At 50.0% G+C, this 21,398-nt stretch overlaps 1 protein-coding gene across 2 annotated transcripts in view; it reads left to right on the top strand.

The window, feature by feature from the left end:
- pkn1a (protein kinase N1a) overlaps positions 1-21,398 on the top strand; it is a 185,862-nt gene that overhangs the window by 94,922 nt on the left and 69,542 nt on the right. The window contains exons 10-13 of one of the 2 annotated variants that reach the window (XM_085971466.1): positions 1,915-2,023; positions 9,207-9,239; positions 16,202-16,272; positions 16,813-16,888. In XM_085971466.1, the coding sequence (XP_085827592.1) occupies positions 1,915-2,023; positions 9,207-9,239; positions 16,202-16,272; positions 16,813-16,888 (289 nt within the window). The remainder of the gene's footprint in view (positions 1-1,914; positions 2,024-9,206; positions 9,240-16,201; positions 16,273-16,812; positions 16,889-21,398) is intronic. The other variant, XM_085971468.1, reaches the window with a different exon arrangement.

The raw sequence follows: 21,398 nt of genomic DNA, 5'->3' as shown, positions 1-21,398 counted from the left end.
GAACACAGCACTCCACATGTGGCCATACCAGAGCCTTGTAACATTTGCTCCTGTCTCTACTTCATTAGTTTAAATTCTCCCTACTGCCTTATTTACACTTTCCACATTGACTTTGATATTGGTCAATTGAAGTGAAGCCCCTTCCATCTGTAGAGCATCCCCCAGTTCCACAATGTGTCCTTTCTACTTCATAAATACGGCCTGTATTACTGTATAAACGTTTTCTGTAAACTGGCCCAGTACATGACCCTAGGAGTAATACTGAGGTTAGCACCCTTGAGGTCTTGTTCTTTCATTTAAATTGTAATTCTTCAAACTGTCCTTGCTACATCTCCATCCTCCTCATTCCTGTGCCATCAATTGATCAGGTGGTTAAAAGAGCATATGGGTTACTTGGGTTTATAAATAGAGGCCCAGAATATAAAAACAAAGAGATCAGGCTCGAACTTTATAAATCACTGGTTAGGCCTCAGCTGGAGTATTGTGGACAATTCTGGGCCCCACACTTCAGGAAAGATGTAAAGGCCTTAGAAAGGGGACAGAGGAGGTTTACCAGGGTGTTACCAGGGATGAGGGACTTCAGTTATGAGGAGAGGTTGGAGATGTTCGGACTGTTCTCCTTAGACAGAGAAGGTTAAGAGGTGACCTAATGGAGGCTTTCAAGATGATGAGAGGTTTTGATCGAGTCGAGAGAGAAAAACTATTCCCTCTGGCGAGGGGGTGAATAACCAGGGGTCATAGATTCAAAATCATTGGCAAAATATCTAGGCGGGAGATGAGAATTTTTTTCACTCCGAGAGTTGTGGGGATCTGGAACATTAGACCTGAAAAAGTAGTGGAAGCTGATTCATCAATAATGTTAAAAGGGAGTTGGACGGGTATTTGAGGTTGAGGAACTTCCAGGGTTACGGACAAAGAGCGGGGGAGGTGGGACTGAGCACGGCTGCTCATTCAGAGAGGCAGCACAGGCACGACGGGCCGAATGGCCTCCTCCTGTGCTGTAAGTTTCTATGTTTCTATGAGCCACAACTTCTCTTAATTCGGGGATTAATTGGTTAATGTTAATCTTTCCCCATGGAGGGACCATTTGATCTTCAGGCCCTGCTGCTCCTGACTACCTTCCCCCGTGATCCCTTTTCAATCTGCCTCAAGTATCATTAGGCAGTTCTGCTTCCTTCTCACTATCCAGTGACCTCTGCCAAAATGGGAAGATATGCCGATACGAAGTGAGGCTGAGCTGTTGTATAGCTGCTGATGATCAGTTTCCAGGCTCCTGTATGAAAAATGATTACTTGGGCAAGGTAGCAGAGCTAAATCTCGGGGTCTTCAGGAGTAGTGAAAATAGGGGGAGAAATATTTTCTTTTAAAAGCACCTCTGATGGGGCCATTTCACCCCAGTCTGTTCATGGAGCCCAGGAGGTTTCAGTAAATGGCTGTGTCCTGACACTCGTGATGAGAAGAAAAATGAGAGGAGATTGGAGAAATTAGGCTCTGTTCATTAGAACAAAGAAGACAAAGAAGAGATCTGATCGTGGTGGTCACAATTATGCAAGCTTTTGATTTTCCTGATGGATGCGTTGTTAACTATAGGGCATAAACTTAAGATAATCAGCAAAAACAAAATGAAGGGAGAGATTAGGAGAAGTTATTGTACCTCGAGGGTTCTTGGGAAATGGGATGCCCAACCAGAAACTAGAAGCAGAATCCATCATAGCTTTTAAAAGGGATGTGGAGAAACATTTGAAAAGGAGTAATGTGAAAGAGCATGGGGATGAGTCTCAGTGGCGAGGTGTGGGAGAGCAGGCACAGGGGCGATGGGCTGAATGGCTGTTTCCTGCGCTCAGTGATTGTACTGGGGCTGAACCATGCTGGGCTGGGTGCATCCCCACATACTAATGGAGCTTCTCATTCCAGAGACCTGTCATTTGAAAAGTTGACATTTGATGCGGATGAGTCTTCAAGTACACCTCGAAAAGCTTCATTCGAGTCAAAGGGCAGCCCCAACGGTGAAAAGACAACACAGGTGAGACACTATTCTATTTTTTCACAATTTCATACTAGGAGCAAATAGCTTGCACATGATTAAGTACAGTTACTAGATGCTGCGGTAAACCACAGGCTTTTAACATGTTGCTGTCTCCCATGTTCATGCCCATCTTTCCCGCAACTCTCTGAAACTCTCCATTCAGATTTCTGCCCCATTATAGCAGCTCTAACCAAAGTCAGGAATGGTATCCTGTGAGTGCATTGTCCCTCCTTGACCTCTGCAGTCTTTGTCGTATTTGACCCCGAGATGAGCTTCTGACCACATAACTGCACCAAAACTAAGACCGCGTATTTCCACCTCCGTAACTTCGCCTGACTCCACCCCGCCTCAGCCCATCTGCTGCTGAAACCCTCATCCAGGCCTTTGTTACCTCGAGACTTTATTCCAACGTACTCCAGGCCGGCCTCCCATCTTCCATCCTTCGTAAACTTGCGGTCATCTAAAACTCTGCTGCCCGTGTCCGAACTCTACTGCCCCGGGGCTCCTCACTACTACTGCCCGGGGCTCCTCACTACTACTGCCCGGGGCTCCTCACTGCCACTGCCCGGGGCTCCTCACCACCACTGCCCGGGGCTCCTCACCACCACTGCCCGGGGCTCCTCACCACCACTGCCCGGGGCTCCTCACTACTACTGCCGGGGGCTCCTTGTTACTCCTGTGACTAGGCATTCTCGTTAATGCAGACCGCATGGTTATGTTTGTGGGAAATATGTAAGCTTCAATGCACCAATTGTATTCGGCAGTTCAGTGGTAATGCAAGCTGCTGGGCAGATAACAAAGATATTAGATACTGCCTATGAACAAAAACCGCAAAATACAGAATCAGATTTTTTGTAATTAATTCACGGGATGTGGGCATCGCTGGCAGGCCCGTATTTATTGCCCATCCCTCACTGCCCTTGAGATGTAGTTACTGTGATGTGCAGCCTGACACTACTTGTACAAGTGATCTTAGATTCTCAATAATCCGCCAATTTCATCATGCGTAGTGACCAGGGGCGTGAGGACATAACGGATATCAGACTCTCTGTACACAGTGCTGGGGCCGGCACATAACGGATATCAGACTCTCTGTACACAGTGCTGGGGACAGCACATAACGGATATCAGACTCACTGTACACAGTGCTGGGGACAGCACATAACGGATATCAGACTCTACACGGTGCTGGGGACAGCACATAACGGATATCAGACTCACTGTACACAGTGCCGGGGACAGCACATAACGGATATCAGACTCACTGTACACAGTGCTGGGGACAGCACATAACGGATATCAGACTCACTGTACACGGTGCTGGGGACAGCACATAACGGATATCAGACTCACTGTACACAGTGCTGGGGACAGCACATAACGGATATCAGACTCACTGTACACTGTGCTGGGGACAGCACATAACGGATATCAGACTCACTGTACACGGTGCTGGGGACAGCACATAACGGATATCAGACTCACTGTACACAGTGCTGGGGACAGCACATAACGGATATCAGACTCACTCCACACAGTGCTGGGGACAGCACATAACAGATATCAGACTCACTGTACACAGTGCTGGGGACAGCACATAACGGATATCAGACTCACTGTACACAGTGCTGGGGACAGCACATAACGGATATCAGACTCACTGTACACAGTGCTGGGGACAGCACATAACGGATATCAGACTCACTGTACACAGTGCTGGGGACAGCACATAACGGATATCAGACTCACTGTACACGGTGCCGGGGACAGCACATAACGGATATCAGACTCTCTGTACACAGTGCTGGGGACAGCACATAACGGATATCAGACTCACTGTACATAGTGCTGGGGACAGCACATAACGGATATCAGACTCACTGTACACAGTGCTGGGGACAGCACATAACGGATATCAGACTCTCTGTACACAGTGCTGGGGACAGCACATAACAGATATCAGACTCTCTGTACACAGTGCTGGGGACAGCACATAACGGATATCAGACTCTCTGTACACAGTGCTGGGGACAGCACATAACGGATATCAGACTCTCTGTACACAGTGCTGGGGACAGCACATAACAGATATCAGACTCTCTGTACACAGTGCTGGGGACAGCACACAACGGATATCAGACTCACTGTACACAGTGCTGGGGACAGCACACAACGGATATCAGACTCACTGTACACAGTGCTGGGGACAGCACATAACGGATATCAGACTCACTGTACACAGTGCCGGGGACAGCACATAACGGATATCAGACTCTCTGTACACGGTGCTGGGGACAGCACATAACGGATATCAGACTCTCTGTACACGGTGCTGGGGACAGCACATAACGGATATCAGACTCACTGTACACGGTGCTGGGGACAGCATATAACGGATATCAGACTCACTGTACACAGTGCTGGGGACAGCACATGACGGATATCAGACTCACTGTACACAGTGCTGGGGACAGCACATAACGGATATCAGACTCACTGTACACAGTGCTGGGGACAGCACATAACGGATATCAGACTCACTACACGGTGCTGGGGACAGCACATAACGGATATCAGACTCGCTGTACACAGTGCTGGGGACAGCACATAACGGATATCAGACTCACTACACAGTGCTGGGGACAGCACATAACGGATATCAGACTCACTGTACACAGTGCTGGGGACAGCACATAACGGATATCAGACTCACTACACAGTGCTGGGGACAGCACATAACGGATATCAGACTCGCTGTACACAGTGCTGGGGACAGCACATAACGGATATCAGACTCGCTGTACACAGTGCTGTGGACAGCACATAACGGATATCAGACTCACTACACGGTGCTGGGGACAGCACATAACGGATATCAGACTCACTGTACACAGTGCTGGGGACAGCACTTAACGGATATCAGACTCACTGTACACAGTGCTGGGGACAGCACATAACGGATATCAGACTCACTGTACACATTGCTGGGGACAGCACATAACGGATATCAGACTCACTGTACACAGTGCTGGGGACAGCACATAACGGATATCAGACTCACTGTACACAGTGCTGGGGACAGCACATAACGGATATCAGACTCACTGTACACAGTGCCGGGGACAGCACATAACGGATATCAGACACTCTGTACACAGTGCTGGGGACAGCACATAACGGATATCAGACTCACTGTACACTGTGCTGGGGACAGCACATAACGGATATCAGACTCACTGTACACGGTGCTGGGGACAGCACATAACGGATATCAGACTCACTGTACACAGTGCTGGGGACAGCACATAACGGATATCAGACTCACTCCACACAGTGCTGGGGACAGCACATAACAGATATCAGACTCACTGTACACAGTGCTGGGGACAGCACATAACGGATATCAGACTCACTGTACACAGTGCTGGGGACAGCACATAACGGATATCAGACTCACTGTACACATTGCTGGGGCCGGCACATAACGGATATCAGACTCACTGTACACAGTGCTGGGGACAGCACATAACGGATATCAGACTCACTGTACACAGTGCCGGGGACAGCACATAATGGATATCAGACACACTGTACACATTGCTGGGGCCGGCACATAACGGATATCAGACTCACTGTACACTGTGCTGGGGACAGCACATAACGGATATCAGACTCTCTGTACACAGTGCTGGGGACAGCACATAACGGATATCAGACTCACTGTACACAGTGCTGGGGACAGCACATAATGGATATCAGACTCACTGTACACAATGCTGGGGACAGCACATAACGGATATCAGACTCTCTGTACACAGTGCCGGGGACAGCACATAACGGATATCAGACTCACTGTACACAGTGCCGGGGACAGCACATAACGGATATCAGACTCACTGTACACAGTGCTGGGGACAGCACATAACGGATATCAGACTCACTGTACACTGTGCTGGGGACAGCACATAACGGATATCAGACTCTCTGTACACAGTGCTGGGGACAGCACATAACGGATATCAGACTCACTGTACACAGTGCTGGGGACAGCACATAATGGATATCAGACTCACTGTACACAATGCTGGGGACAGCACATAACGGATATCAGACTCTCTGTACACAGTGCCGGGGACAGCACATAACGGATATCAGACTCACTGTACACAGTGCCGGGGACAGCACATAACGGATATCAGACTCACTGTACACAGTGCTGGGGACAGCACATAACGGATATCAGACTCACTGTACACGGTGCCGGGGACAGCACATAACGGATATCAGACTCTCTGTACACAGTGCTGGGGACAGCACATAACGGATATCAGACTCACTGTACACACTGCTGGGGACAGCACATAACGGATATCAGACTCACTGTACACAGTGCTGGGGACAGCACATGACGGATATCAGACTCTCTGTACACAGTGCTGGGGACAGCACATAACGGATATCAGACTCTCTGTACACAGTGCTGGGGACAGCACATAACGGATATCAGACTCTCTGTACACAGTGCTGGGGACAGCACATAACAGATATCAGACTCACTGTACACAGTGCTGGGGACAGCACATAACGGATATCAGACTCACTGTACACAGTGCTGGGGACAGCACATAACGGATATCAGACTCACTGTACACAGTGCCGGGGACAGCACATAACGGATATCAGACTCTCTGTACACGGTGCTGGGGACAGCACATAACGGATATCAGACTCTCTGTACACGGTGCTGGGGACAGCACATAACGGATATCAGACTCACTGTACACGGTGCTGGGGACAGCATATAACGGATATCAGACTCACTGTACACAGTGCTGGGGACAGCACATGACGGATATCAGACTCACTGTACACAGTGCTGGGGACAGCACATAACGGATATCAGACTCACTGTACACGGTGCTGGGGACAGCACATAACGGATATCAGACTCACTGTACACGGTGCTGGGGACAGCACATAACGGATATCAGACTCACTGTACACGGTGCTGGGGACAGCACATAACGGATATCAGACTCTCTGTACACAGTGCTGGGGACAGCACATAACGGATATCAGACTCACTGTACACAGTGCCGGGGATAGCACATAACGGATATCAGACGCTGTACACAGTGCTGGGGACAGCACATAACGGATATCAGACTCACTGTACACAGTGCTGGGGACAGCACATAACAGATATCAGACTCTCTGTACACAGTGCTGGGGACAGCACATAACAGATATCAGACTCACTGTACACTGTGCTGGGGACAGCACATAACGGATATCAGACTCACTGTACACGGTGCTGGGGACAGCACATAACGGATATCAGACTCACTGTACACAGTGCTGGGGACAGCACATAACGGATATCAGACTCACTGTACACAGTGCTGGGGACAGCACATAACGGATATCAGACTCACTGTGCACAGTGCTGGGGACAGCACATAACGGATATCAGACTCACTGTACACAGTGCTGGGGACAGCACATAACGGATATCAGACTCACTGTACACTGTGCTGGGGACAGCACATAACGGATATCAGACTCTCTGTAGACAGTGCTGGGGACAGCACATAACGGATATCAGACTCACTGTACACAGTGCTGGGGACAGCACATAACGGATATCAGACTCACTGTACACAGTGCCGGGGACAGCACATAACGGATATCAGACTCTCTGTACACAGTGCTGGGGACAGCACATAATGGATATCAGACTCACTGTACACAGTGCTGGGGACAGCACATAACGGATATCAGACTCTCTGTACACAGTGCTGGGGACAGCACATAACGGATATCAGACTCGCTGTACACCGTGCTGGGGACAGCACATAACGGATATCAGACTCACTGTACACAGTGCCGGGGACAGCACATAATGGATATCAGACTCTACACAGTGCCGGGGACAGCACATAACGGATATCAGACTCTCTGTACACAGTGCTGGGGACAGCACATAACGGATATCAGACTCACTGTACACAGCGCTGGGGACAGCACATAACGGATATCAGACTCACTGTACACAGTGCTGGGGACAGCACATAACGGATATCAGACTCACTCTACACAGTGCCGGGGACAGCACATAACGGATATCAGACTCACTCTACACAGTGCCGGGGACAGCACATAACGGATATCAGACTCACTGTACACAGTGCTGGGGACAGCACATAACGGATATCAGACTCACTACACGGTGCTGGGGACAGCACATAACGGATATCAGACTCGCTGTACACAGTGCTGGGGACAGCACATAACGGATATCAGACTCACTACACAGTGCTGGGGACAGCACATAACGGATATCAGACTCACTGTACACAGTGCTGGGGACAGCACATAACGGATATCAGACTCACTACACAGTGCTGGGGACAGCACATAACGGATATCAGACTCGCTGTACACAGTGCTGGGGACAGCACATAACGGATATCAGACTCGCTGTACACAGTGCTGGGGACAGCACATAACGGATATCAGACTCACTACACGGTGCTGGGGACAGCACATAACGGATATCAGACTCACTGTACACAGTGCTGGGGACAGCACATAACGGATATCAGACTCACTGTACACATTGCTGGGGACAGCACATAACGGATATCAGACTCACTGTACACAGTGCTGGGGACAGCACATAACGGATATCAGACTCACTACACGGTGCTGGGGACAGCACATAACGGATATCAGACTCACTGTACACAGTGCCGGGGACAGCACATAACGGATATCAGACTCACTGTACACACAGGACTAGTCCCAGGTGCTTTCCTGCGACCTGAAATTTATGAAACTCTCTCCTCCCTCAGTACTCAGGCTTTTAAAATCCAAATCTCATGTCACCTAAGCACAACTGCTTGCTTTACCTCACCTTCTCCTGTTCTTTAAAACCGTCACTGTACTCTCGGCCCTGACCCTTCATATGGGTTCCTCATTGAAAATGTAATGTCGTGGGTGCTGCCATTTTCCCAATTGTAACTCGCAAGTTTTATTGTTTTTTGAAGGGCTTTTGGTGCAAACGGAATGAAAATCTGTTCTAAATGTGACAGTAGTAATACATCTGTGCTAACACTCAGTGAGTGCTATGTTTATACAAATTACTGTTTTTTGTATCTCACCATATTCTCCAATGCAGTCTGTCATCTTGCAATGTTACAGGCAACTCCAGGTATGGGTTACACTGCTCCAGTTTGCATGGGTAACATGCTGTAGCCCCTCTCTAACAGGGCAGGGCTACGTTTAGGCTAATGTGCAGTATTGTTTTCTCACCAGTGTACAGCTATTGTTCCTTTGTGTGTTAACAGTCTTAGTAAATTAGTTCTGGCATGGGTGCACCTTCCTTTCTGTGCCTAGGCTCAATAGCGAGCTTACCTCTTGATACATTGGGCTATTGGTGTATATCTCTAAACTCATCTATTTTCAACCTCGACCTGTCCTGTGAATACTGTTTTACTTAGGATTTTTGTTTTTCTGGGAATTCTGGGTTAATGGTGCTTCCTAAAATATATGCTAGCCCTTCCCCCTTCCAGTATCTGCGGCTAATTCCATCCCTTCCTGTACCCGGGTCCATCCCTTCCGTATTCCTGTACCCGGGGCCGCTCCTCCCGTATTCCTGTACCCGGGGCCGCTCCTCCCGTATTCCTGTACCCGGGGCCGCTCCTCCCGTATTCCTGTACCCGGGGCCGCTCCTCCCGTATTCCTGTACCCGGGTCCGCTCCTCCCGTATTCCTGTACCCGGGTCCGCTCCTCCCGTATTCCTGTACCCGGGTCCGCTCCTCCCGTATTCCTGTACCCGGGTCCGCTCCTCCCGTATTCCTGTACCCGGGGCCGCTCCTCCCGTATTCCTGTACCCAGGTCCGCTCCTTCCGTATTCCTGTACCCGGGTCCGCTCCTCCCGTATTCCTGTACCCGGGGCCGCTCCTCCCGTATTCCTGTACCCGGGGCCGTCCCTTCCGTATTCCTGTACCCGGGTCCGCTCCTCCTGTACCCGGGGCCGCTCCTCCCGTATTCCTGTACCCGGGGCCGCTCCTCCCGTGTTCCTGTACCCGGGGCCGCTCCTCCCGTGTTCCTGTACCCGGGGCCGCTCCTCCCGTGTTCCTGTACCCGGGGCCGCTCCTCCCGTGTTCCTGTACCCGGGGCCGCTCCCTCCGTTTTCCTGTACCCGGGGCCGCTCCTCCCGTATTCCTGTACCCGGGGCCGCTGCTCCCGTATTCCTGTACCCGGGGCCGCTGCTCCCGTATTCCTGTACCCGGGGCCGCTCCTCCCGTATTCCTGTACCCGGGGCCGCTCCTCCCGTATTCCTGTACCCGGGGCCGCTCCTCCCGTATTCCTGTACCCGGGGCCGCTCCTCCCGTATTCCTGTACCCGGGGCCGCTGCTCCCGTATTCCTGTACCCGGGGCCGCTCCTCCCGTATTCCTGTACCCGGGGCCGCTCCTCCCGTATTCCTGTACCCGGGGCCGCTCCTCCCGTATTCCTGTACCCGGGGCCGCTCCTCCCGTATTCCTGTACCCGGGGCCGCTCCTCCCGTATTCCTGTACCCGGGGCCGCTCCTCCCGTATTCCTGTACCCGGGGCCGCTCCTCCCGTATTCCTGTACCCGGGGCCGCTCCTCCCCTATTCCTGTACCCGGGGCCGCTCCTCCCCTATTCCTGTACCCGGGGCCGCTCCTCCCCTATTCCTGTACCCGGGGTACTGGGTGCCTTTGCAGGTGTTCTGGTTATCAGCTTCAGTCCGAAGGCCTGTACCTGTTGTACTCTCTCAATCGTCCGACTCCTGATTGTTGTTGAGGTCTTAGGACACTGGTTGCCGATTGGAGGGGGTGATGCCCTTCCCTCACCACCCTCTGCTATTCTGAATCCCAGTAGGTTGTTGCACTCTAACTGTTCTCAACTTTATCCATGTTGGCTGGGATCAGCTTGCTCGATTTCAGTAAGTGCTTGATCGGTTTAACCTCCTGAGACGTTCTATTGGTCAGTGGGGTGTCTGACATGGAAACTAGGCCTGTCTCCAAACACAGCTACTGAGACGCCGACACAGAGTTTTTCTGTTCCTCGTGGACTGCACACCGTCTCCCTGGAGAGAGATACTCCACCTGCCCAAGCTCAGAGCGCATAGCTGCAGGTTGGCAAGAGCGACGACTTGGGGACCCCCCTATTGTGTGCAAGGGCAGTACTGGAATTTAACCAGTTAAAACCATGCAGCTACCAATATCGTGCACTGGTAAAGCTCCTGCTGCTTGTCCAGCCAGCACCACCCTCCCTTCAGTGATCGGTCTTCTCTTCCAGCTCCTATTAATAAGACAGGCTCAATCCCCATCAGTACTGCCCAGCTTAGATACTGGATTCACTGTCTGCCAAAGGTTCTTGATATCAGGTGCCTCATCTTGGACTTAACTTGACTCGGACTTTTCCAGTTCTGACCAAGGGTCATCGGCCTGAAACGTTATCTCTGTTTCTCTCCACGATGCTGCCCGACCTGCTGAGTGTTTCCAGCATTTTCAGTTGACTCAGACTTTGCTGACCTTCCCGACCCCTCCACCTCGCACATGAGAAGAATAGTCTCCAGTCATGAGTTGGCAAGCAAGGGTTTGAACCTTTGATGGGCAGCAGAAATCACGGGAGGAGGCTCAAGTGGAGCATATACCCTGGCATGGACTGGTTGGGCCGAATGGCCTGTTTCATAGAAACATAGAAGATAGGAGCAGGAGTAGGCCATTCGGCGCTTCGAGCCTGCTCCGCCATTCAATGCGATCATGGCTGATCATCCAATTTCAGTACCCTGTTCCTGCCTTCTCTCCATATCCCTTGATCCCTTTAGCCTTAACAAATATATCCAACTCCTTCTTGAATATATTTAATGAATTGGCTTCTACTGCCTTCTGTGGTAGAGAATTCCACAGGTTCACCACTCTCTGGGTGAAGAAATTCCTCCTCATTTCTCTCCTAAATGGCTTACCCCTTATCCTTAGACTGTGACCCCTGGTTCTGGACTCCCCGACCATTGGGAACATCTTTCCTGCATCTAGTCTGTCCAATCCTGTCAGAATTTTATAAGTTTCAATGAGATCCCCTCTCATTCTTCTAAACTCCAGCGAGTACAAGCCCAATCGTCCCACTCTCTCCTTATATGTCATTCCTGCCATCCCAGGTATCAGCCTGGTGAATCTTCGCTGAACTCCTTCCATGGCAAGAACATCCTTCCTCAGATAAGGCGACTAAAACTGCACACACTACTCAAGATGTGGTCTCACCAAGGCCCTGTACAACTGCAGCAAGACATCCTTGTTCCTGTACTCAAACCCTCTCGCTACGAAGGCCAACATACCGTTTGCCTTCTTAACCGCCTGCTGCACCTGCATGCTTAGCTTCAGCGACTGGTGCACAAGGACACCCAGGTCTCGTTGCAATTCTCCTTCTCCCAATCTATTGCCATTCAGATAATAATCTGCCTTCCTGTTTTTGCCACCAAAGTGGATAACCTCACATTTATCCACGTTCTATGGGCAAAAGCATGGCAGATGCAAATCACCCAACCTGTCCAAATCATCCTGGAGTTTCTGGGCATCCTCCTCACAGCACACACGCCCACCCAGCTTTGAGTCGTCTGCAAATTTGGAGATATTACATCTAGTTCCCTTGTCTAGATCATTAATATATATTGTGAATAGCTGGGGTCCAAGGACCGATCCCTGCGGTACCCCACTAGTCACTGCCTGCCACTCGGAAAAAGACCCGTTTACTCCAACTCTTTGCTTTCTGTCTGCTAACCAGTTCTCTATCCAAGTCAATACCTTGCCCCCAATCCCATGTGCCTTAACTTTACACACTAATCTCTTATGCGGGACCTTATCAAAAGCCTTCTGAAAGCCCAAATACACCACATCCACTGGTTCTCCCTTATCTATTTTACCAGTTACATCCTCAAAAAATTCCAGTAGATTAGTCGAGCACAATTTACCTTTTGTAAATCCATGTTGACTTTGTCCGATCCTGTCACTGTTTTCCAAGTGCTCTGCTATTACATCTTTTATAATGGACTCTAGCATTTTCCCCACTACCGATGTCAGGCTTACCGGTCTGTAATTCCCCGTTTTCTCTCGACCACCTTATTTGAATAGTGGGGTAACAGTAGCTACCCTCCAATCCATGGGTACTGTTCTAGATTCCATCGAATGTTGGAAGATGATGAGCAATGCATCTACTATTTCTAGGGCCACTTCCTTAAGTATCCTAGGATGTAGATTATCAGGTCCTGGGGATTTATCCGCCTTCAATCCCATCAATTTCCCTAACACCATTTCCCTACAAATACTGATTTCTTTCAGTTCCTCCCTCTCATCAGACCCTATGTTCTCCAACATCTCTGGGAAGTTATTTGTGTCCTCCTTTGTGAAGACAGAACCAAAATATGTATTTAATTGGTCTGCCATTTCTTTGTTCCCCATTATAAATTCCTGTTTCTGTGTTGTATATCCTATGTAATATCAGGAGCTTCTAATGAGGAGTACAACTCGGTAGGATTTGTACGCGCCTCCTTCTGACCACGAGAGCGCACTGTGCCCCATTGAATGGTGCTTCTACCAGCTGAGAGTGCGAGTGTCTACAACCTGATGATAATGGGCACTAATTCCTGGATATGGGATTGTCGCTTCTCGTAGCCTCTAGACAACGCCTTCCTGTAGCTGCAGTGCCAAGCCTCTTCAATTTAATTTTCAGCTTCATGACAGGCATTTGCCTTCAGTGTAGGGGAAGAACTTGTGCAGAGCAAGTGTTCTACGTATCAAGTCCAGTGTTGCATACCTGCTCACCAGTTGTTTAACCCAGGTCTTTGTTAAGGGCTTTGGCAAATGGATGACAGACTGACTGCTCCTCCACAGACTGTGTCTGCTGTCAGACTGACTGCTCCCCCACAGACTGTGTCTGCTGTCAGACTGACTGCTCCCCCACAGACTGTGTCTGCTGTCAGACTGTGTCTGCTGTCAGACTGACTGCTCCTCCACAGACAGCGTCTGCTCACAGACTGACTGCTCCCCGCAGACTGTGTCTGCTGTCAGACTGACTGCTCCCCCACAGACTGTGTCTGCTGTCAGACTGACTGCTCCCCACAGACTGTGTCTGCTCACAGACTGACTGCTCCCCCACAGACTGTGTCTGCTGTCAGACTGACTGCTCCCCACAGACTGTGTCTGCTCACAGACTGACTGCTCCTCCACAGACTGTGTCTGCTCACAGACTGACTGCTCCTCCACAGACTGTGTCTGCTGTCAGACTGACTGCTCCTCCACAGACTGTGTCTGCTGTCAGACTGACTGCTCCTCCACAGACTGTGTCTGCTGTCAGACTGACTGCTCCCCCACAGACTGTGTCTGCTGTCAGACTGACTGCTCCCCCACAGACTGTGTCTGCTGTCAGACTGACTGCTCCTCCACAGACTGTGCCTGCTGTCAGACTGACTGCTCCTCCACAGACTGTGTCTGCTGTCAGACTGACTGCTCCCCCGAGGACTGTGTCTGCTGTCAGACTGACTACTCCCCCACAGACTGTGTCTGCTGTCAGACTGACTGCTCCCCCACAGACTGTGCTGGCTCACAGACTGACTGCTCCCCCACAGACTGTGTCTGCTGTCAGACTGACTGCTCCTCCACAGACTGTGCTGGCTCACAGACTGACTGCTCCCCCACAGACTGTGTCTGCTGTCAGACTGACTGCTCCTCCACAGACTGTGCCTGCTCACAGACTGACTGCTCCTCGCAGACTGTGTCTGCTGTCAGACTGACTGCTCCTCCACAGACTGTGTCTGCTCACAGACTGACTACTCCCCCACAGACTGTGTCTGCTGTCAGACTGACTGCTCCCCCACAGACTGTGTCTGCTGTCAGACTGACTGCTCCCCCGAGGACTGTGTCTGCTGTCAGACTGACTACTCCCCCACAGACTGTGTCTGCTGTCAGACTGACTGCACCCCCACAGACTGTGCCTGCTGTCAGACTGACTGCTCCCCCACAGACTGTGTCTGCTGTCAGACTGACTGCTCCTCCACAGACTGTGTCTGCTCACAGACTGACTGCCCCCCGCAGACTGTGTCTGCTGTCAGACTGACTGCTCCCCGCAGACTGTGTCTGCTGTCAGACTGACTACTCCCCCACAGACTGTGTCTGCTATCAGACTGACTGCTCCTCCACAGACTGTGTCTGCTGTCAGACTGACTGCTCCCCGCAGACTGTGTCTGCTGTCAGACTGACTACTCCCCCACAGACTGTGCCTTCTCACAGACTGACTACTCCCCCACAGACTGTGTCTGCTGTCAGACTGACTGCTCCCCGCAGACTGTGTCTGCTGTCAGACTGACTGCTCCCCCGAGGACTGTGCCTGCTGTCAGACTGACTGCTCCCCGCAGACTGTGTCTGCTGTCAGACTGACTACTCCCCCACAGACTGTGTCTGCTGTCAGACTGACTGCTCCCCCACAGACTGTGTCTGCTGTCAGACTGACTGCTCCCCCACAGACTGTGTCTGCTGTCAGACTGACTGCTCCCCGCAGACTGTGTCTGCTGTCAGACTGACTGCTCCCCCGAGGACTGTGCCTGCTGTCAGACTGACTGCTCCCCGCAGACTGTGTCTGCTGTCAGACTGACTGCTCCCCCGAGGACTGTGTCTGCTGTCAGACTGACTACTCCCCCACAGACTGTGTCTGCTGTCAGACTGACTGCTCCTCCACAGACTGTGTCTGCTGTCAGACTGACTGCTCCCCCACAGACTGTGTCTGCTGTCAGACTGACTGCTCCCCCGAGGACTGTGCCTGCTGTCAGACTGACTGCTCCCCCACAGACTGTGTCTGCTGTCAGACTGACTGCTCCTCCAGTGTGTAAGGTGGAGCCTTACATCCTCTTAGAGCAGGGTTCTTCCCTACCAGTTAAGGTGTGCGCTAGATGAAGACCAATAAAAGCTAATATAAACGGTAAACCCCAAGGTAAAAGACTCCTGTGAATTCTAAATACATTTTGTGGAGGAGTTGAGCTATTGTAGCTTTAAGTTTTTAAAACTAAAAGCAAGTTTGCCCGGTGTATTTGGGAAGTTGCAGTCCCTTTTACTGTTGAATGGTATCTTCATGTCCATCGGTTTCTCCTTTCCAGACTGATGTCAGTCCAGTTTCTCCAGTAAGGCGAATTTCATCGACATCTGACGCAGATAGTAATCGACAAAGGTACGTCCACTTCGCAGTGCCTTTGGGTCAATTTATCTTCTTGCAAAGCTCATTGTGTGTGAAGGTTTACTAGAAACGGTGTTTTATTGTCATTCTCGGGATGTGGGCGTTGCTGGCAAGGCTGCCATTTATTGCCCATCCCTCGTTGCTCTGAGAAGTGGCGGTGGGTCAGCTTGAACTGCTGGTAACAGTTTAAAATAACTGAGTTGCTTGCCAGGCCATTGGGATGGGAGTCATATATAGGCCCAGACCGGGTGAGGACGGCAAGTTTCCTTCCCTAATGGACATCAGTGAACCCGTTGGGTTTTTACGACAATCGTCACTTTTACTGAATGTAAATTCTCAAACAGCCATGGTGAAATTTGAAGTCCATTCCCTGGAAGATTAGTCGGGTAACGGAACCCCCACATTACTGGACCTGAGCATTTGGAGCAACCGGGTTTATTGGATATTCAACACCAATGTCTCTTCAACAAAGACTAAACTGTACTGGAGAGGTGAATCATGGCATTAATATATGTTTCCTCTTCCTCCACATAGCATACATCTGAAATCCTCACTGAATCTGCATGATTTCAAATTCATTGCAGTCCTGGGCAGGGGACACTTTGGAAAGGTAAGGATCCAGAGAGCTTCTCGTGAGTCGTTCAGGGTTTCCACTTCACAGTCACTGCTATGCTGTTGTTCTAAATTTATCCTCACACATAAAACAACTTGTATAGCACCTCTAAAATAGAAAAACATTGAAAGGCATTTCACACAGAGACAAGGAGCGGGTGCCGAGCTTTTGCAGGAGGGCTCGGAGAGGTGACTGTTAGCTTGGTCAGGGTCGGGGTGGGTCGGGCGGGGTGTGGGTGTTGAGAAAGGAGTGGCAGTTCCAGAGAGAAGGGCCGAAGCTGGGCAAAAGTTTGAGCAGAGGGAGGGGAGATGCATGAGAGGCCAGAGTCAGGACTGGAGGATGCGAGAGAGAACATAAACCTGGAGAAAGTTGTAGAGGTAGGGTGGGGCAAGGCTATGGGTTGGTGTAGTTGAGTCTGGGGGTGACAAAGGTGTGGAAGGGGTTTCCGTGGGGGTAAGGTAGGCTGCAGGTGAGCAGCGTTGTGGAGGTGGATAGGAGGCTGAGCTCTGGGTCATACAGACTGCCTAGGTTGCACTCAGCCTGAGCTTACGGGAGGGGCTGTCAATCGGAAACAACAGCTTTGTTTTCCTGTGTTGAACTGTAGGGAATTATGGCTCATCTGCAAATTAATGTCAGATCAGTCAGACAGCATGGAGATGGTTTCGTGGCTGAGGAAAGTGTTGGGAGAGGTAGAGTTAGGTGTCGTCAGCATACATGTGAAAGCTGACTATATATCTACAGATGATGTCACGGGGATGAAGAAGAAGAGGGGGCTGTGCTGGATACAGGAAGAGAAGCCATTGATGGAGATGCACTGGTGCTTTGGGACAGGCAGAGGTGGGACAATGCAAGGGCAGTGCCACTGGGATGGACAGATGAGATGAGGATGGTGTAATAGACCATGTTGAGCGCTCCAGTGAGGTTGGGGACTTTGACCAGGATGGTCTTCATACAATGCACAGGGCAGAAACCAGACTGAAGGGATTTGAACAGTTATTTTGGGTGAGGTGAGCACTCACCTGGGAGATGACTATGTTCAGGGACCTTGGACAAAGAAGGGAGGTTAATGATTGCACGGTAGTTGGAGTAGACGGGCTGGCTGTGGGTGAGCTGTTCGAGAAGGGGTGTGAGGTTTTGAAAGGAAGTTATGCCAAAGTTCGGCCCCAGCTGGAGTATTGGGTCCAATTGTGGGCTCCACACTGTAGGAAGGACGTGAAGGCTTTGGAGAGGGTTCAGAAGGGATTTACTAGAATGGTTCCAGGGATGAGGGATCACAGTTACGTGGAGAGACTGGAGAAGGCATAAAAAGGGAAATTAGAGAAGCGTGCGATAAGAGCACAGCTGTCATCATGGGTGACTTTAATTTACATATTGATTGGACTACCCAAATTAGTAAAAATTCTGAGGAGGAGGAATTCCTGGAATGTTTTCGGGACGGTTATCTGGACCAATATGTCGAGGAGCCGACTCGAGATCAGGCCATTTTAGACTGGGTATTGTGCAATGAGAAGGGACTTATCAGCAATCTTCTTGTACGAGGCCCCTTGGGTCAGAGCGATCATAATATGATCGAGCTCTCAGTCGAGATGGAGAGTGAGGAAATTGAATCAGAGACTAAGGTCCAGAACTTAAATAAAGGGAATTACGAGGGTATGAGACGGGAATTGGGTAAGATTGATTGGGTGGTGTTTCTGGGGGGATTGACAGTGGATAGACAATGGCAAGCATTCAAAGATAGAATGGAAGAATTCCAGAACATGTTTATACCGGTTTGGCATAAAAATAAACCTAAAAAGGTGACTCAACCGTGGATAACGAGGGAAATTAGGGACAGCATAAAATCAAAAAAAAGGGCATATCAACTGGCAAAAAAAAGCACCAGACCGGAAGATTGGGGGCAGTACAGGATACAGCAAAAGAGGACAAAGGGATTAATCAGGAAGGGGAAAATAGAATACGAAAGTAAACTTGCAGCAAACATAAAGACAGACTGCAAAAGCTTTTATCGGTATATCAGGAGGAAAAGACTGGTAAAATCCCAAGTCGGTCCCTTGCAGTCCGATTCGGGAGAATATATAATGGAGAATAAGGAAATGGCAGACCAATTAAACTCATACTTTGGTTCTGTATTCACAAAGGAGGACACAAATAACCTCCCAGGAATATCGGCAAACATAGGGACTAATGAGAGGGAGGAGCTGACAGAAATTAGTATCTCTAGGGATTTGGTGTTGGGTAAGTTGAGGGGACTGAAGGCCGACAAATCCCCGGGGCCTGATAAACTACATCCTAGGGTACTTAAGGAGGTGGCCCTGGAGATAGCAGATGCTCTAAGGATCATCTTCCGGAACTCCATTGACTCGGGAACAGTACCCGTGGATTGGAGGGTAGCTAATGTTACCCCAATATTTAAAAAGGGGGGTAGAGAGAAAGCAGGGAATTATAGACCAGTAAGCCTTACATCGGTTGTGGGCAAAATGCTAGAGTCCATTATTAAGGATAAAATAGCGGAGCACTTGACAAATGGGGAAAGGATCGGACAGAGTCAACATGGATTTACAAAGGGTAAATCGTGTTTGACTAATCTGCTGGAATTTTTTGAGGAAGTAACTGGTAAAATAGATGGGGGAGAGCCAGTGGATGTGGTGTACCTTGACTTCCAGAAAGCCTTCGATAAGGTTCCACACAAAAGATTATCATGCAAAATTAAGGCTCATGGGATTGGGGGCAAAGTATTAACGTGGATAGAGAACTGGCTGGCGGATAGAAAACAGAGAGTTGGAATAAACGGCTCGTTTTCGGAGTGGCAGGCAGTGACCAGCGGGGTGCCGCAAGGATCTGTCCTGGGACCCCAGCTGTTCACAATATATATAAATGATCTGGATCAGGGAATTGGATGCAATATTTCCAAATTCGCTGACGACACTAAACTAGGAGGAGGGGTGGGCTCTGATGAGGATGTCAGGAGGCTACAGTGCGATTTGGACAGGTTGGGGGAATGGGCGGATACGTGGCAGATGCACTATAATGTGGATAAATGCGAGGTTATCCACTTTGGGGGTAAAAACAGGAGGGTAGATTATTATCTAAATGGCAATAGATTGGGAGATGGGGAAGTGCAGAGGGACCTGGGTGTTCTTGTGCACCAGTCACTGAAGGAGAGCATGCAGGTGCAACAGGCGATTAAGAAGGCAAATGGTCTGTTGGCCTTCATATCAAGGGGGTTCGAGTATAGGAATAGGGATACCTTACTACAGCTGTACAAGGTGCTGGTGAGACCGCATCTGGAGTATTGTGTACAGTTTTGGTCGCCCCATCTGCGGAAGGATGTTCTTGCCATGGAAAGAGTGCAACGGCGATTCACCAGGCTGATACCTGGAATGGCGGGAATGACCTACGAAGAGAGATTAAATAGTTTGGGCTTGTACTCACTGGAGTTTAGAAGATTGAGAGGGGATCTCATCGAAACATATAAAGTTATGGCAGGCCTGGACAGGCTGAATTCAGAGAGAATGTTTCCAATGGCCGGGGAGCACAGAACCAGGGGCCACAGTCTAAAAATAGCGGGCAAATCATTTAAAACAGAGATGAGGAAGAATTTCTTCACTCAAAGAGTGGTGAGCCTGTGGAATTCCCTGCCACAGAGGGCTGTGAAGGCTAATTCAATAAATATTTTCAAGAGAGAATTGGATATATTTCTGAAGGCTAAGGGGATTAAGGGTTACGGAGAAAAGGCGGGGACGGGGTACTGAACTGGTAAGATCAGCTATGATCTCAGACGAAGATCAGCCATGATCTCATTGAATGGCGGAACAGGCTCGAAGGGCCGAATGGCCTACTCCTGTTTCTATCTCTATGTTTCTAAGCCGGGGTTGTTCCCCTTGGAACAGAAACGACTAAGACGAGATTTGATAGAAATGTTTAAAATCCTGAGTAAATAAAGAGAAACTGTTTCCAATGGCTGAAGGGTCGATAACCAGAGGGCCCAGATTGAAGGGTCGATAACCAGAGGGCACAGATTGAAGGCTCGATAACCAGAGGGCCCAGATTGAAGGGTCGATAACCAGAGGGCCCAGATTGAAGGATCGATAACCAGAGGGCCCAGATTGAAGGATCGATAACCAAAGGGCCCAGATTGAAGGGTCGATAACCAGAGGGCCCAGATTGAAGGATCGATAACCAGAGGGCACAGATTGAAGGGTCGATAACCTGAGGGCCCAGATTGAAGGGTCGATAACCAGAGGGCCCAGATTGAAGGGTCGACAACCAGAGGGCCCAGATTGAAGGGTCGATAACCAGAGGGCCCAGATTGAAGGGTCGATAACCAGAGGGCCCAGATTGAAGGGTCGATAACCAGAGGGCACAGATTGAAGGGTCGATAACCAGAGGGCCCAGATTGAAGGGTCGATAACCAGAGGGCACAGATTTAAGGTGATTGGCAAAAGAACCAGAGGCGACACGAGGAAAACCCTTTTTACAGAACGAGTGGTTAGGATTTGGAACGCAC

This window comes from Somniosus microcephalus, chromosome 31, assembly GCF_052327205.1.
Source record: "Somniosus microcephalus isolate GS21.2 chromosome 31, FLI_Smic_1.0, whole genome shotgun sequence".
Classification (NCBI taxonomy): domain Eukaryota; kingdom Metazoa; phylum Chordata; class Chondrichthyes; order Squaliformes; family Somniosidae; genus Somniosus; species Somniosus microcephalus.
The sequence above is the reverse complement of the archived record's forward strand: the minus strand, read 5'-3'. Positions and strand labels throughout refer to the sequence as shown.